The 15033-nt window shown below is 40.5% G+C and overlaps 1 protein-coding gene and 1 pseudogene across 1 annotated transcript in view; both read left to right on the forward strand.

The window, feature by feature from the left end:
- The first annotated feature begins 2798 nt into the window (after window positions 1-2798).
- Window positions 2799-15033, forward strand: part of UBXN2B (UBX domain protein 2B) — a 38110-nt gene continuing 25875 nt past the window's right edge. Inside the window, exons 1-2 of the mRNA XM_002710508.5 lie at window positions 2799-2994; window positions 12649-12752. Coding sequence (XP_002710554.1) covers window positions 2911-2994; window positions 12649-12752 — 188 coding nt within the window. The 5' untranslated portion in view covers window positions 2799-2910. The remainder of the gene's footprint in view (window positions 2995-12648; window positions 12753-15033) is intronic.
- On the forward strand, window positions 9105-10170 carry LOC149126215 (THO complex subunit 3 pseudogene; annotated as a pseudogene).

A 15033-nucleotide genomic window follows, 5' to 3' on the forward strand; every position in this document is an offset into this window, starting at 1 on the left:
GCCAGGAGCTGTCTCCAGGTCTCCCACGTGGGTGCAGGGGCCCAAGCCCTTGGACCGTCCTCCACTGCTTTTTCAGGCACATTAGCAGGAAGCCGAATGGGAAGCGGAGCAGCCGGGACTCAAATCGGCGCCCATATGGGATGCGAGCACAGCAGGCCATGGTCCCTCTATCATCTGATTTATACACATAAGCTGAGTAGCCCTTATCCAAAAACTTAGGACCAAAAGTGTTTCAGATTTCTTATTATTTTGGAATATTTCCATTGACTTTATAGGTTGAAGATCCCTAATCTGAAAATTTGAAATCTGAAGTGTTCCAAAAACTGAAACTTTTTGAGCATTGTATTGTACTGAGTGTTCTCTTCTAGCATGTATACAAAGACACGGAAGGTAATGTTCTGAGCTGAAAGTAGAAATGAGTTTTAGTGAGTTGCACAAGCCAGAAGCAAGGTAAACTCACAGGGAAAAAAAAAAAACTGGCTCTCTAAGTAACAAAGAGTCAGTTGTGTTACACAGTATAATTTCAGGGAGTCCATACATATTCATTAGGTTGCAAGGAAGTACTGGTAAAAGATATGCATATTCATAAGGGGCAGGCACACGTGCCCAGTAACTTATCATGTATGTTACATGCATACTATATTCAACTAAGAAGGAGATTTAGCATTATAATGGGGGAGAGAGGTTGGGGGTAGGGGGTGTTAGATTCCTGTGTCAAAAGGAATCCCAAGAACACCAGGATTGCTGCTTATACACAGAAGCCTTAACCTGGTTTCTCCTGTATTAGAGCGCATGGTTTTTTATCAAGGGAAATTCACCACTGGGATGCATCATCCTCCCAGTTGTGACCTTGTCTGTCCACTTGCAAGGACGTCTGGCTGATTTTAACTAAGATCAAAAGAGAGTTGAGTTGTTTTCTCTTGAGGGGAGTGTTAATGTCAGTGCTCAGAAGTTCAGAATTTGGACTTGGGATTTTTGGATGAGGGATGTTCAACATGTAATAATACTTAGCTGAGAAAGGGACAGATGAGATACACATGGAATATACTATAGGGAAGGGAGGGAAAAATGTTTGCTTCACTTCTCGAGCTAGGCCCAAGAATTAAACTGACATAAATGAGATTAACAAGAGGGAAACATGCAAATTTTATTTAATGAAGTTTTACATGTACATTGGCATCTTCATAGGAAAATGAAGACCCAAAGAAGTGGCCAGGGCTAAGTGCTTACAAAGTAGGTTGAACAAAAAGTAGCAATCATGGAAAAGTTAGTTAGGAAGATTTGAGCCTGATTAACAAGGGCAATTTTACAGATTTCTCTTGACCTCAGCTTCCCATCTCTGGTAGTAAGAGTTGTTTTTCCTGGGGCTGGCCCTGTGGCATACTAGGCTAACCCTCCGCCTGCCATGGTGGCATCCCATATGGCTGCTGGTTCATGTCCTGGATGCTCCTCTTACTATCCAGCCCCCTGCTAATGGCCTGGAAAAGCAGTAGAAGATGGCCCGATTGCATGGACCCCTGCACTCAAGTGGGAGACTTGGAGGAAGTTCCTGCTCCTGGCTTCCGCCTGGCCCAGCCCCAGCTGTTGCGGCCATTTCGGGGAGGGAACCAGCAGATAGATAGATCTCTCTCCCTCTCTCGTGCACACACACTCTCTCTGCCTCTGCCTCTCCTTCTCTGTAACTCTTTGAAATAACTAATTAATAAGTCACAAACATAGCTTTGGTTAGTTGCAGGAGACCCTGTAGCCAGTTATCCAGTTAAGCTGTTATCAGTTGGCTGATTGATTGACTAAGCTGTAGCCATATGGGCACCAGTTCATGGCCCGGCTGCTCCACTTCCAACCCAGTTCCCTGCTAATGGGAAAGCAAAGAAAACGGCGAAGTCCCTGGGCCCCTGCACCTGCGTGGGAGACCTGGGAGAAGCTCCAGGCTCCTGGCTTCAGATCTGCTCAGCTCCAGCCAATAAGGCCATCTGGGGAGTGAACCAGTGGATGGAAGACCTCTCTCTCTGTAACTCTCTCTCAAGTAAATAAATACAATTTTTTAAAATTTCTTTTCTCCTGGAGCTGGGAGGGCATTTTCACCTAAGAGTTCTGCTTTTACTTTCTGGAAGAAAAAGGAAGGTCAGTGGACTCTTCCTACACCTGTTCTTTTTAAAATATCTTTAGCCTTAAGTAATCATTGTGGCAAAAACAGTTTATTTTGGGGTGGTATGCTCTGAGCTCCAGCACCTAGCGGGGTGTATACAGCAAGCACCAGAATTCCCTTTCACAGCCCACATTCCTCTCATGACACCTTCCTGCAAAGCTTGGTTGCAAATTGCATTTTATTATCTATACTGTTCATTCCCTCCATTAGATTATGAGTTTTATAATGACTAGGCCTATTTCTTTTTACCTTTGCTTCTGTGGGAGCAAACAAGTGTTTGGAGTAAGGAGTTTAATCAATCTCAGTTGAATGCAAGGGTTTAATAGTTTTTGTCCTGATGGTAAGGTTCCCGCTGTGGGGAGCAATGTACCATACAGTCCTTGATAGCGAAGGTAAGGCAATCTGACAATCCCAAGGTGAGGTTGCAATTTTCATCAGATAAAACCTCATTGCTGAGTTAAATGAACCTGTAAGTCAATGCTGTTCTCTAAGGCCATCTACGGAGTCTTCAAGCGTGCAGCAGCCTCCTCTGAGGGGAAATTCTCTGTGCCAATACATCCAACGAAAAATGGCAGACCCGACAGGTTTGCAGGTGCAGAAAAAGGTGTGGCACGCACGCACCTCTCATGGCCCCGCCCCTCCCGTGGGCCCCACGGTACGGCTCCGCCCCCTTCCCGCGGTTGCCCGGCAACAAGTCCCGGAAGTCGCGGAAGCGAAGTCGCAGAAGCGCAATCGCGGCCTGCGCCGAGAATTAGCGGAAGATGGCGGAGGGCGGAGGCCCCGAGGCGGGCGAGCAGAAGAGGAGGTCTTCCGGCCCACGGCCCCCGAGCGCGCGGGATTTACAGGTGCAGTGAGCGGTCGAGGGAGGGAGCGCGGCGGCGGGCGCAGGCGCGGGCTGGCGGCCGCGCGGCCGAGGACGGCTCTGGCCGTGGCCGCGGCCCTGGCTGAGGACGGAGTTGTGTCTGGGCGCCGCGGGTCTTGCCCAGTGGTTTGTGAAACAGGTGTTGGAGGCTCTAGCGCCGCCGGCCCGTTTCCTTTCCGCCCCGTGCGCAGTGTGAGAAGCAACTCTCCGCTGAGAATGGCATTTTGTCGGTCAAGTTGTGTGGTTGGCCGGTTTTTGCTTCTATAGAAGAAAGCTTTACTGTGGCCATTGGGACATCAGCAAGTGCTTAGCAAGTAATAACGTGTGTTCTCATTTGTTCTTGTCTTGAATGCTGTGAACTATAAAAAATGGTTCCTTTTTTATCAAATAGCTTTCCCCCTTTAAAAGGATGAACTAAAGCAATTCAGTCCAGAGCTGTTATAGCACGGGCGTAAAAGCCGCTGTCTGTGAAACATTGCATTTAACAAACGGGGAAATAAAAGTTTGTTATTCGTTTGGAACACTGACATTCATTACTGAATCCTGTTTTATCGGATGCTGACACCACTTTGCTCATCTTCGGCATTTTTGTCTCTTTATAAGGTCACTGTTAAATTCAACAAGTAAACAACTATATAGAGTTACAATTTAAAATAAATGGGACTGAATCACCAGGTTTTGGTGGAACAACACTGTGTAGCCACACTTAACATTCTACATGTTAAACAGACATTGACGCCCGGCCATGTAACATACTGCTAATCTCTGGAGAATGCAGAGGTTAATAGGATAGCAGATCCACCATGGCGCTGGACAGTATTAAGGGTACTGCCGAATAAAATTTGTGAGAGGCCATGAATTTGGACTGGCCCAGTAGAGCAAACCAGTGTAGAGTTAATCACATACACAGCTTTGGTTATTTGCAAGAGGCCCTGTAGTCAATTAGTTAAGCTGTAACCAGTTGGCTGAGTGATTGACTAAGCTACAGCCAATTAGGTTGTTTTCTGTGCCTTGCTTCCCTTTTTGTATAAATGGTGTCAGATGGTGGTGTTGGTTTGCGCTCTCCTACTCCCTGCTTTCTCTGATTCTGGGAGCTGCCTGCTTTCCCAATTTTTTTTTTCTTTGTTCAGATAAACACTGTTAATTTTAATTGGTTTAAGGAATTCTCTTTTAACAGTATAGAAGTGTAAATGACATCTCAACCTTTTTGAAATCTTTTTTGGAGAATAGGGTATAACTAGATTTAGCATATTTAAAGAAATTTATGTAAGGTAAACAAATTTCACGTATTTCATATATACCAATTTAGGAGCTTAGTGATACTTCCTACTCTACCCTCCCTCCTCCTCCTCTTCTTATTTTTTCTTTTAATTTTCACAATGATGTGCTTTAAGTTTATCATAAGCTTATCCTTCCAGTATGTAAAGAATTTAACACAGTAAGAAGAAAAAAATAATAAAACACTATTCTTTAAGAGTAGAAACAAGGGCTGTAAACAATAATCTCAAAATGTCAATTTTGCTCATATACATTATATTTTTTGTACTCTATTACTGCAGATTAGGGAAAACATATTTGTCTTTTTGGGACTGGGTTATTTCACTAGTATAGTGGTTTCCAGTTGCATCCATTTTGTTTTAGAAGATAGGATTTCTTTTTTTTATGGCTAAGTATGTATATAGTCCATATTTTCTTTATCCATTCATTGGTTGTTGGACATCTAGGTTGATTCATTTCATTTTGTTTGCGTAAACTTCCAGGAGTGGGATGGGTGGCTCATATGGGAGGTCCATATTCAGATTTCTGAGAAACCTCCATGCTGTCTTCCACAATGGCTGTGCTAGCTTACATTCCTGCCTACAGTGGGTTAGGGTACCGTCTCCCTCACATCCTTGCCAGCATTTACTGTTTGATTTGTGGATGATAGCCATTTTAACTGGGGTGAGGTGAAACTTCATTGTGATTGTTACTTGCATTTCTGTGATGGCTAGTGATTCTGAGCATTTTTTCATGTGTATATTGGCCATTTGAATTTCATCCTTTGAAAAATACCTATTCAAGTCCTTTACTCATTTCCCAACTGAATTGTTTGTCTGAGTTTCTTGAGTTTCTTGAGCTCTTTATAGATTCTGGGTATCAATCTTTTATCAATTGCAGTGTTTCAAATATTTTCTCCCACTGTGTCAGTTGCCGCTTGATTTTGCTAAGTGTTTCCTTTGCAGTGCAGAAAACCCATTGATTGCTAGGAATTTCCTTTATACTTTTACTCTGAGATTTTCGGTATTTACATCTTTTTTCTTTTCTTTTTTTTTTTTTTTTTAAAGATTTGTCTTTTTTTTTTTTTTTGGAAAGGCCTAGTTAGAGAGAGAGAAGGGGCAAGGGAGAAATGGAGGGAGACAAAGAAATCCTCCATCTGCTGGTTTACTCCTCAGTTAGTCGCAACAGCCAGAGCTGGGCTGACCCAGAGGCAGGAGGCAAGAGCTTCCTCTAGGTCTCCCACATGGGTGCAGAAGCCTCAGCAAGGAGCTAGATCAGAGATGGAGCAGCCATGACTCAAATGACACCTATCTGGGATGGCTGTGCAGCAGTTGGTGGCTTGACCTGTCAGCCCCCTTCACATTCTTCCATAATGATGACTATTTTTCTGTGTTTTTGTGTGTAGCACCTCCTTAAGCATCAGTTGTAAGGCTGGGTTGGTGGTGATAAATTCCTTCAATTTCTGTTTGTTATGCAAAGCCTTTATTTCACCTTCATTCATAAATGAGAGCCTTGCAGGGTATAGTAATCTGGATTCACAGTCTTTTTCTTTTAAGACTCTCTGCATTCTGCCTTAGCCTGTAGGGTTTATGATGAGAAATCAGCTGTGAGACTAATTAGAGACCCTCAGAAGGTAATGTGGCATTTTTTCTTGTGCACATTTTAGAATCTTTTCTTTATCTTTGTGAAAATTTGACTATAATGTGTCATGGTGAAGATCTTTTCTAGTTTTTGTCTATTAGGGGTCCTATGTGCTTTGTATACTTGGGTGTACCTTTCTTTCTCCAAGTTAGGGAAGTTTTCTGTTATTGTTTCACTGAATAGGCCTTCTAGTCCATTCTCTCTTTCCATACCTTTAGGAACTCCTAAGACCCATTTGTTCGGTTGTTTGATAATATCCCATAAATCTCAAACATTGTTTTTAGTTTTTCTAAATTTTCTTCCATTTTTTGGCCTAAGATATTTCCAAAGATTTAACTTGTAGCTCAAGTACTCTTTCTTTTGCCTCAAGTCTGTTGTTAAGGCTTTCCACTGTTTTTTATTAGACATAATGAAGTCTTCATTTCTAATACTTAGGTTGGTTTCTCTTCAGTATCACTGTCTCAGGGAAAATTTTCCTTCCATGTCATCTATGGATTTCTTTAACTCATGAATTTGCTTCTCATTGCTTCTAAGTAATTTTATCATCCGTTTTTTCAAATTCCTTTTCAGGCATTTTATCAGTCTCTTCATCTTCACATTTTAAAATTGAAGTGTTTTCTTCCTTTGGGAGGGAATCCTATCATCTTCCTTGTTCATGTTTCTACATTTAGTTTTAGGCTTTTGTGGAAATACTTGTTACTTTCTCCTCTGATGACTTTTATCTTAGAACTATGCCTTGTGGCTTAGTGGAGTGTCTGCTCCTTCAGTGGTTATTCAGAGATGTTTGCTGGGTGGGGTCAGGGAGCTCTGCTCAGAACATGGGTATGGTGCAAGAGTCCAGGGTGACACCTGTGTTGGGTGTGGTAGATCTCCTCCTCTATTGTCAGCAAGGGGGAGGGTATGATCATTTAGCTGGTGTAATCACTGCTCACCATCTCTATGCCAAGGTGATCTATGCCCAGAGTGAGCCCACAGTGGCTACACACCCACCCATGCAGGTGCGTGAACCACACAAAGGATTTGTGAACCACACAAAGGATTTTAGACAGTGTCACTAGTGACTTAGGCTGCTGCAGTGTCCTCTCATTTCTCTTTAAGAAGATGACATCTGCTCCTGATATCATAAAGTATTTTTAAGAGGTAGTATGATTGCCAAAATAAGCAGTCCATAAGATGGAGAACTTGGAGAATGGAGACATTAGTGTAAGGTTATGAATTGAACTCACTGTAGAATAGTTCCAGTGCCCATAGTAAGTCAGGCTCTTACATAGAATCAAGGAATAGGAAGTTACCAGCGTAGTATACCTCATCTTGTTAAATAGATATAAGTATCCATGAGGCAGTATGAGATGTTGGGAAAAATGGATTAGTGACCAGAGCAATTTTGGTTTCCATCATGGTCCTGTCCCTTAGATAGTGTGTGAAATTAGGAGAAATGTCTTAACTCTCTGATTCTCCATGCCTTCATTTATAAGCAACGATAGTGGTGCTACTGTAAAGATTAAATAATGTCTGAAAGACCAGTGCAAAATAAACTCAGAATTCTGACTCAGGCAGATGAGCTATAACTTACTTATTAGTCCATTCTTATGCCATTTAAATTAAAAATATAGAACTTTTCTTTACTATAAATCCATTTCTTTTTATTTGAAAAGTGAGAATAGCTTGATTCATGACTACCTGATACTTCACAGCTTGTCTGTAGAATTAATACTAGATTTAGACACTCTGGTAGATGTTGCTGCTTGTGAGAATGCCTTTGTTTCCACCATAAACATAAAATCTCCTCTCTACTCTATGATAGGTCAATAGGAAGAGAACTGATTTTGTTATGAACATAATTTGGTTTGTCAATTACAGCATATCATCTTTTTTTTAAGAATTTTGTGAGACTGAAGAATTTGTAAAGCCCCTTGAAAACAACCAAAATGGTGATGTGTCAATAAAGTTTCTATCAAAAATTTTGAAAGAATTGGGTAATGTTCTCCCCAACTGGTTTCTTGGAAATTGATGAATTATGTTACTTTTAACATGGCTATGCTTATTTTAAGAGTGATTCTAAGAGTCTTTCAGGGTAAGATAAAGGATGATACATTACTAATTGAAACTGACACAAGTAATTAGTGTATGTTCACTGCCATGCTGTGCAGTTCGTCAGGATCTCAGTCACTTGGGAGCATTTCAGGTGCCGTTAGGGGAAAACGGCATAGTTGCCTTCCTGACTCCAGCACTGGGAGCCGCTGACTTGCACACTTGTGAATCACTCTTGGTTATCAACCCAAGAGCAGCTTTTCTTGACCCCTTCATCCCCCATGGGAAGTGACCAGCGGGAAAGTTTGTGGTGAGATGAGTTAGTGACAATATTAAGCCTAAAATCCTGCTCAGTGTTGATTAGTATTTCCGAATGTTTGTCTTTACTGGTGAGCCTCAGTTCATCTATGCACAGTGCTTTAACAGCTGGTTAAGGTATTCAGTTGTATACTTCCATCCCAGATCTCCCCCAGCAGATGATCGGAAGAAAAAGGCTTTCTGTTTTCCAGTCTGTACTTCCATATAAGTTGGAAGTTGGTGGAGAGGAGAAGAGGAGAAATTAAGGATAACTTCAGGCCAGCACTGCTCCCACCTGGTAGCAGTGGATATATGTTAGGGTCCATGAGCTCAGCTGGGTGGTGCCCTTGGCAGCCAGTTGGTCCCTCAGCGGTGGGCCAGAGTGGAGCTCAGTGAGCAATGGTCCATTGCACTACATGCTCAGGATGAAAGAATCGTTCTGGGGCTACAACAAGATGCAAAAGTTCCCCCATGCACAGCTCCAAGGTGTATTCAGTAGCCTGGAGCTGTGACAGGTGTCCCTTAACCTCAAGGTCCTTCAATAAGATAGCCACCAAGGACTAAGTTGATGAAAGAAAACAGTTGTCAGTGCCGGCATTGTGGTCTGGTGGTTTGAGTTTCTGCTTGTGTGACTCTGGCATCTGTATGGGAGTGCAAATCCTGACTACTCCACTTCCAACCAGCTCTCTGCTAATGTGCCTGAGAAAGCAGAAGATGGCCCAAATGTTTGGGTCCTGACAACCTACATGGGAGTTCTGGGCTCTTGGCTCTGCCCTGGTCCTTGAGTCATTTACGGAGTGAACCAGTGGATTGAAGACCTGTTTATCTCCCTCTGTTACTCTTCCTTTCAAATAAATAAATGTTAAAAGAAAATTATCAGGGCCAGCACTGTGGCGCAGCAGGTTAAAGCCCTCGCCTGAAGTGCCGGCATCCCATATGGGGCACTGGTTCTAGTCTCGGCTGCTCCTCTTCCCATCCAGCTCTCTGCTATGGCCTGGGATAGCAGTAGAAGATGGCCCAAGTCCTTGGGCCCCTGCACCCATGGAATACCCGGAAGAAGCTCCTTGCTCCTGGCTGCAGATCGGCATAGCTCCGGCCGTTGCAGCCATCTAGGGAGTGAACCAGTGGATGGAAGACCTCTCTCTCTGTCTCTACCTCTCTCTGTAACTCTCTCAAATAAATATTTAATAAAAAATTATCAGGGAGATGGGTATAGTGTTGACCAGCTTTGTTGGGAACCAAGTAATCATTGTTATGGCATTTGGAGAAAACACATCTGAGATGTGAGGACTACAGAATGTATTGTACCATGGACACTAAAGGGGAGAACATTAATACTTGCTAGAGCCTAGACAGACCATTGCTGTCAGCAACAAGGATAATGTGGTAACCTTTACTGATGCCAGAATACATTGTGCCAAAGCAGAGGAGCCATTCAAGTTTGAGGTCAACTATTTGGTTCAGTGATAGTAACATGTTCTTGACAAATAGCAACGGTTGTGTCAATATCCACAGCTACTAAGAACTGAGTTACTGCAGTCTATCAGCACCTATCTTTCCACCTGCATCTGTATGAAGTTTGGCCCCATGAGAAATATACTTTGCTCCAGGGAATACAATGCTGTGGTCAGCCTCTGGAATGTGGACTACTTAGTGTGTTCGGATGCTTTTCCAGGCTGGATTGGCCTGTGTGGACTCTGTTAGCCAGTATGGGAAAATGCATCAGTATCAGGTGATCATTTCGTTGACATTGCTGAAATAGAGACATGAGACGAGACAAGCTAAGGGAGGTACAGTGTGAGTTCCCAGTAATCCCCTTGGCTTGACATCTCAAAATGCTTCTGTGGTTTTACCTGTGATGAAAAGATGGCAAATATGACAGTGGCTGGGAAGCTGTTGGGGCTACTTAATGATTCCTGAGAGAAGGTACTAGAAGAGGCCTGCCTATGTGTTGTTTGACATGATCCCTTAGAGTTAGTGAATTCCCTAAATATTTGTAAATTGGTAAAAATTTTAAAAATTCTCCTGTCGTGCTGCCCAGTGTCATTCTGTTCCTGTGTGTGTGTGTGTGTGTGTGTGTACTCATACGGGAACTGTTTTTATTCCTTCCCCCCAGAATCACTTAGCTAGCGAAGACTCTGCAGGATGGGTTGTCCTCCGGGGACTTCTTGTCTCACCTCTTTGGGGTATATGGTAGAGTTCGTTAAGCTTGACACTGCTTGAAACATACCTCGTTTGAAGGGAGGGTAAGAAACGGTAGAATAGGCATGGAAGTTTTTAAATGAATATATCTTATTTGGAGACTGGAGAAAAAAATAACTTCAGTACATACTAGGTTAAGGATTCAGCTTGATAGTGGATATTGTGTCTGAACAAAGAACGTCTGATACTGTGTTATAATTGCTACAAGTATCCTAATCCTGTTGGGTATCATTAATCCATATCATCTGGTGTCAGCTTGAGTTGTGATTAGAATCACCCAGAAGGCTTGTTGAAGCACAGATTTCTGTTGCTAATAATCTTTATAATGAATCCTTACTGTAGCTTTAAGAACTTCACTGTAAGGGTGAGAATTCCAGTACTTGTAATCTTTTGCCATATTCTCAATATTCTCACTCATTACTTTGTTTTTTTCAGATTTCTTTTCTTTTTTTCTTTTTTTTTTTTCTTTTTTTTTTTTTTTCTTTGACAGGCAGAGTTAGACAGTGAGAGAGACAGACAGACAGAAAGGTCTTCCTTCCGTTGGTTCACCCCGCAAATGGCTGCTATAGCCGGCGCGCTGCGCCAATCTGAAGCCAAGAGCCAGGTGCTTCCTCCTGGTCTCCCATGGGGTGCAGGGCCCAAGGACCTGGGCCATCCTCCACTGCCTTCCCGGGCCACAGCAGAGAGCTGGACTGGAAGAGGAGCAACCAGGACAGAACCGGCACCCCAACCAGGACTAGAACCTGGTGTACTGGTGGCCGCAGGCAGAGGATTAGCCTAGTGAGCCACGTCGCTGGCCTCAGATTTCTATTTAAGCTCTTCACATATCAAGTTCTAGAGAAAAGATCCTTATATACTTTATTCTCTCTGTATCATTGAAACATCTTCATACTGAAATTTTGGGATTTTGAAATGCCATTGGCTTTGACCAGTGCTTACTAATTTGATGTCATTTGACATCAAAAAATTTTATTTAATTAGTTGAAAGGCAAAGTGACAGGAGAGAGACAGAGATCTTCCATCTTCTGATTCACTCCCTAAATGATCACAACATTCAGGGCTGGGCCAGGGTAAAGCCAGGATCCTTGAACTCCATCCGGATCTCCCAGATGGGTGGCAGGGTCCCAGGTGCTTCAGCCATCATCTGCCTCCAAGATAACAAAGCACTTTTATAATTTGGATTTCTTGCAAAATTGCCATATTGGAAATATGACTGTTGATACATATGTGTGAGGGCAAAAAAAAAAAAATCAAAAATGAGAAGTCATTCAGCTTTGTTGTATGTATATTTTAAGAGTTGACTAATAGAATCTTCAATTAACTGCCCCATGAGCTTCTTTTCCTACTGAGAAAAGCATTTGTGGTGGTGCTTTTCTTATCTCTTATGCTTCAAAAAAAAATTTGTTCTGTAAGAAGGGAAGACAGACCAAAGACTGTAGACACACCTGTTGTAAGTGAATAGCCACAAGGAGTATTAAGGAAAGTTTTTGAGCTAATTGTCCAAAGATGTCAAAAATGGGAAAAAAGTAATACAGAACTGTTTGGATTACTTTTCAAAATTCTACTTACAGAACAAATATAGTTTTATTTTGAAGATACCTAGATGTGTTACATAGAGTATAATTTGGTACTATTATTTTCCAACTCATATGTAAACCATATATATATATATATACACATATATATAATTCATTATTTCATTTCTCAGAAACTAATTTTGATGAAATTTATATGTCTGGTAAATTTTAAACATTACTTGTGAAATTGTTTTATGTGCTTGGATTTTGAAAACTTCTAACAGTTGAATGGAGTTATTGTATGAGATCCTCATGAAAGAAGCTGATATTAGTGTGAAATGTCTTGAAGCATTCGTAAAAGAATTGTGGGAGAGTTAATTGGTCCGAATTTTAAAATGGCTTGTTGCCTAATACAGATTTTTGCAACTGTTGAATAGTTAACTGAAAATAATTAAACAATTACTTTTCCAACTTCAACTTATTCTGGTATATAATGGCATTTTGGTTCTCTAAATGGAGAGCTACAATGAGTTTATTTTGGGGAAAGTCATCCTCAGAAGTAGCAGCCTTCACATAACTTATAAGAAATCTGTAGTGCTCATTTTCAAGTTAATAGTGTAGTCATAACTTAAAGCTGCATAGAAGAGCTTATTTCTAGTGTTCTACTGAATAACAAGCCTGTTACTATGTAGTTGGCCTTGGCAGAACTATATGAAGATGAAGTGAAATGCAAATCTTCCAAGTCTGATAGACCTAAAACTACAGTCTTCAAGAGTCCACGAACACCACCTCAACGGTAAGTTTTGTTGTAAAAAATCAAATATCTCTTTTTAGTTCACCAATCCCAAGTTAAAGTAAATACTCTTAGGGATTTTTTTTTTAATTATATTTTCTCAAGTTATTTAGGTACCTGGTCTAAAACTTCTATAGACAAAAAGCAAAGACCTTTATGGAAAACTTATCTGAAGTACCTGATATTTTTGTTGGCATTATATGCGATTATATCTGAATACTATTTTTCTTGGACAAAGTGGTTCTTTAATATTTTTGAGTCATGAGACTCATTGAGGATCTTAGGAAACCTACAGACCCTTTTGCAAAGACACATTCATTCACAAGTTTGTCAGTTATTTTCAAGTGTCTGTGTGGTTCTTTAAAGTCCCTCCCTGGAGTCTCAATGAGATATTTTTTCCCTTTCATTTGAAAATCTATGGCTTCTGGACCCTGTCTCTGCTCTGTCAGGTGATGAATCATCTAATAAGTGACCTCCTGGGTAGTATTTGCTGTTGTTAAAATTCCTGAACCATAAAAAGAAACAATCTAGAAGATTTAATAGATGAGAACCAGCTATATTTTGTCACCATAAGTAATTTCATTAACATCTTTTTAGTTTTGCAAATATCATCCCTGGGTAGAAACATCTTTTCTGATTATATCTCATTCTCAGGGTATAATTTTCCAAAACTTGAAAAATTCACATTATTTTCTCTTACATTGTTACTACATCATAGCTTTTTGTAGGGGGAATAAAGATAGCACATCTTTCTAGAACTGAATGAAAAGAAAAAACATAGTTTCCCTCAGATTTTTATTTTATCCATTTTCAGACCCTTAGAAAATCAAAAGATTAGTCCAGCGGGTAAATACTGCATCTGCTTCACCTGTGTGTTCCAGTTGTTAACATGCTGTAACATTGCCCTTGTGCACACTCTTCACCCAACTGTGTGAAAAGATTGTGTCCATCATGACACTTCAGCATGCATCTCCTCAGAATAAGCACATGCTCCTTTATCACCTTCATAACATATTACAACTTGAAAACTTAGCAGTAAGTCCACAATATCACTTAATACATAGTCTGTGGTCAGATAGCTCTTAGGGATTTAAAATCTAACCAAGGACTGTGCACTGCATTAAAATAATCTTCTTTTGGATTTATAAATCTAGACCATTCTTTCCACCTTTTTGTCCCTTTTTTAGTTCTGCATAATATCAGATTTATTACACTGACTTAGGACTTTCATGGTCTAGGCCAGATGTCTAATAAAATGTCCCACATTCTAGATCATTGTTTCCTTATGATTAGATTTTCTTGCTAAGCATTTTTGTCAAGATTACTAGATAAGTCTGATAATGTCTGCTATTTATTATATCACATCAGGAGCCATGTGATTTCAGGTTTTTCCACTATTGGTGATATGTTCACTTGGTTAAGGTGCTGAAAACCACATCACTCCATTGTAAGGTACAGTTTTACCTTTGTAATAAGCAGGTTGGTATCTTGACACTGTTTGAATATCTTATCTCTTCATTTAGCTCTTATTTGATTATTTATATATATAATATATTTGTTAACTGCTTCTTTAAATTATTCCTCCATCCAGATTTTGAAAGTGCTTAAGGTATATTTCTGTAGCTAAGATGTACTCATTCACTATTTGTTCTTCAGTTTGAGCATATTTGGAAGGACTTTATCTGCTTTTTGTGTAGCAAATCAGAATATTTGAGTTCTTAGAATAACATTAGTATTTTCTTTGCTATTCAGATATAATCAAGATATTTTTAATGGATGGATTTCTTTTATACCATCTGAAATAATGTTATTAATCATCATAATTTGATAATGCAGTTCTTAGGACCTTGTCCCTCAGATTTGATTTCTAGGATTATTTAGATATTCAAAAGGATGAACTTCCTTAAAAGATGCTGCTTGATATTTAAACCGTGTTTATTCTGCTTGAGATATAATATAAATTATTGGCAATTTTTTTGTAATCAATGTTTTCTAACACTACAGACATAGTTCCTTTGATTGCATGTTCAGTATCAACATTTGCCCAGTTTCCTTGCGTTTCTACTTTTTATTTAGTACAGAAAATCATGCTTATTTTTGTATCTACCTCTTTGGACAGTGCTAGAAATCACATCAGGAAAGAAACCAGAACTTTGGTAGATTAGTGTGACAAATAAGGTTAGATAAGTCAGGGTGCAACAAGGACACAGTAGACAGCGCCCCCATTTTAAAAAGACCTCACGCTAGACATCATGCTTGGCTATTACTGTCTTGAAACCCTTAG

This window comes from Oryctolagus cuniculus, chromosome 6, assembly GCF_051225735.1.
Source record: "Oryctolagus cuniculus isolate XC-2025 breed Fujian yellow rabbit chromosome 6, ASM5122573v1, whole genome shotgun sequence".
NCBI classification, from domain to species: domain Eukaryota; kingdom Metazoa; phylum Chordata; class Mammalia; order Lagomorpha; family Leporidae; genus Oryctolagus; species Oryctolagus cuniculus.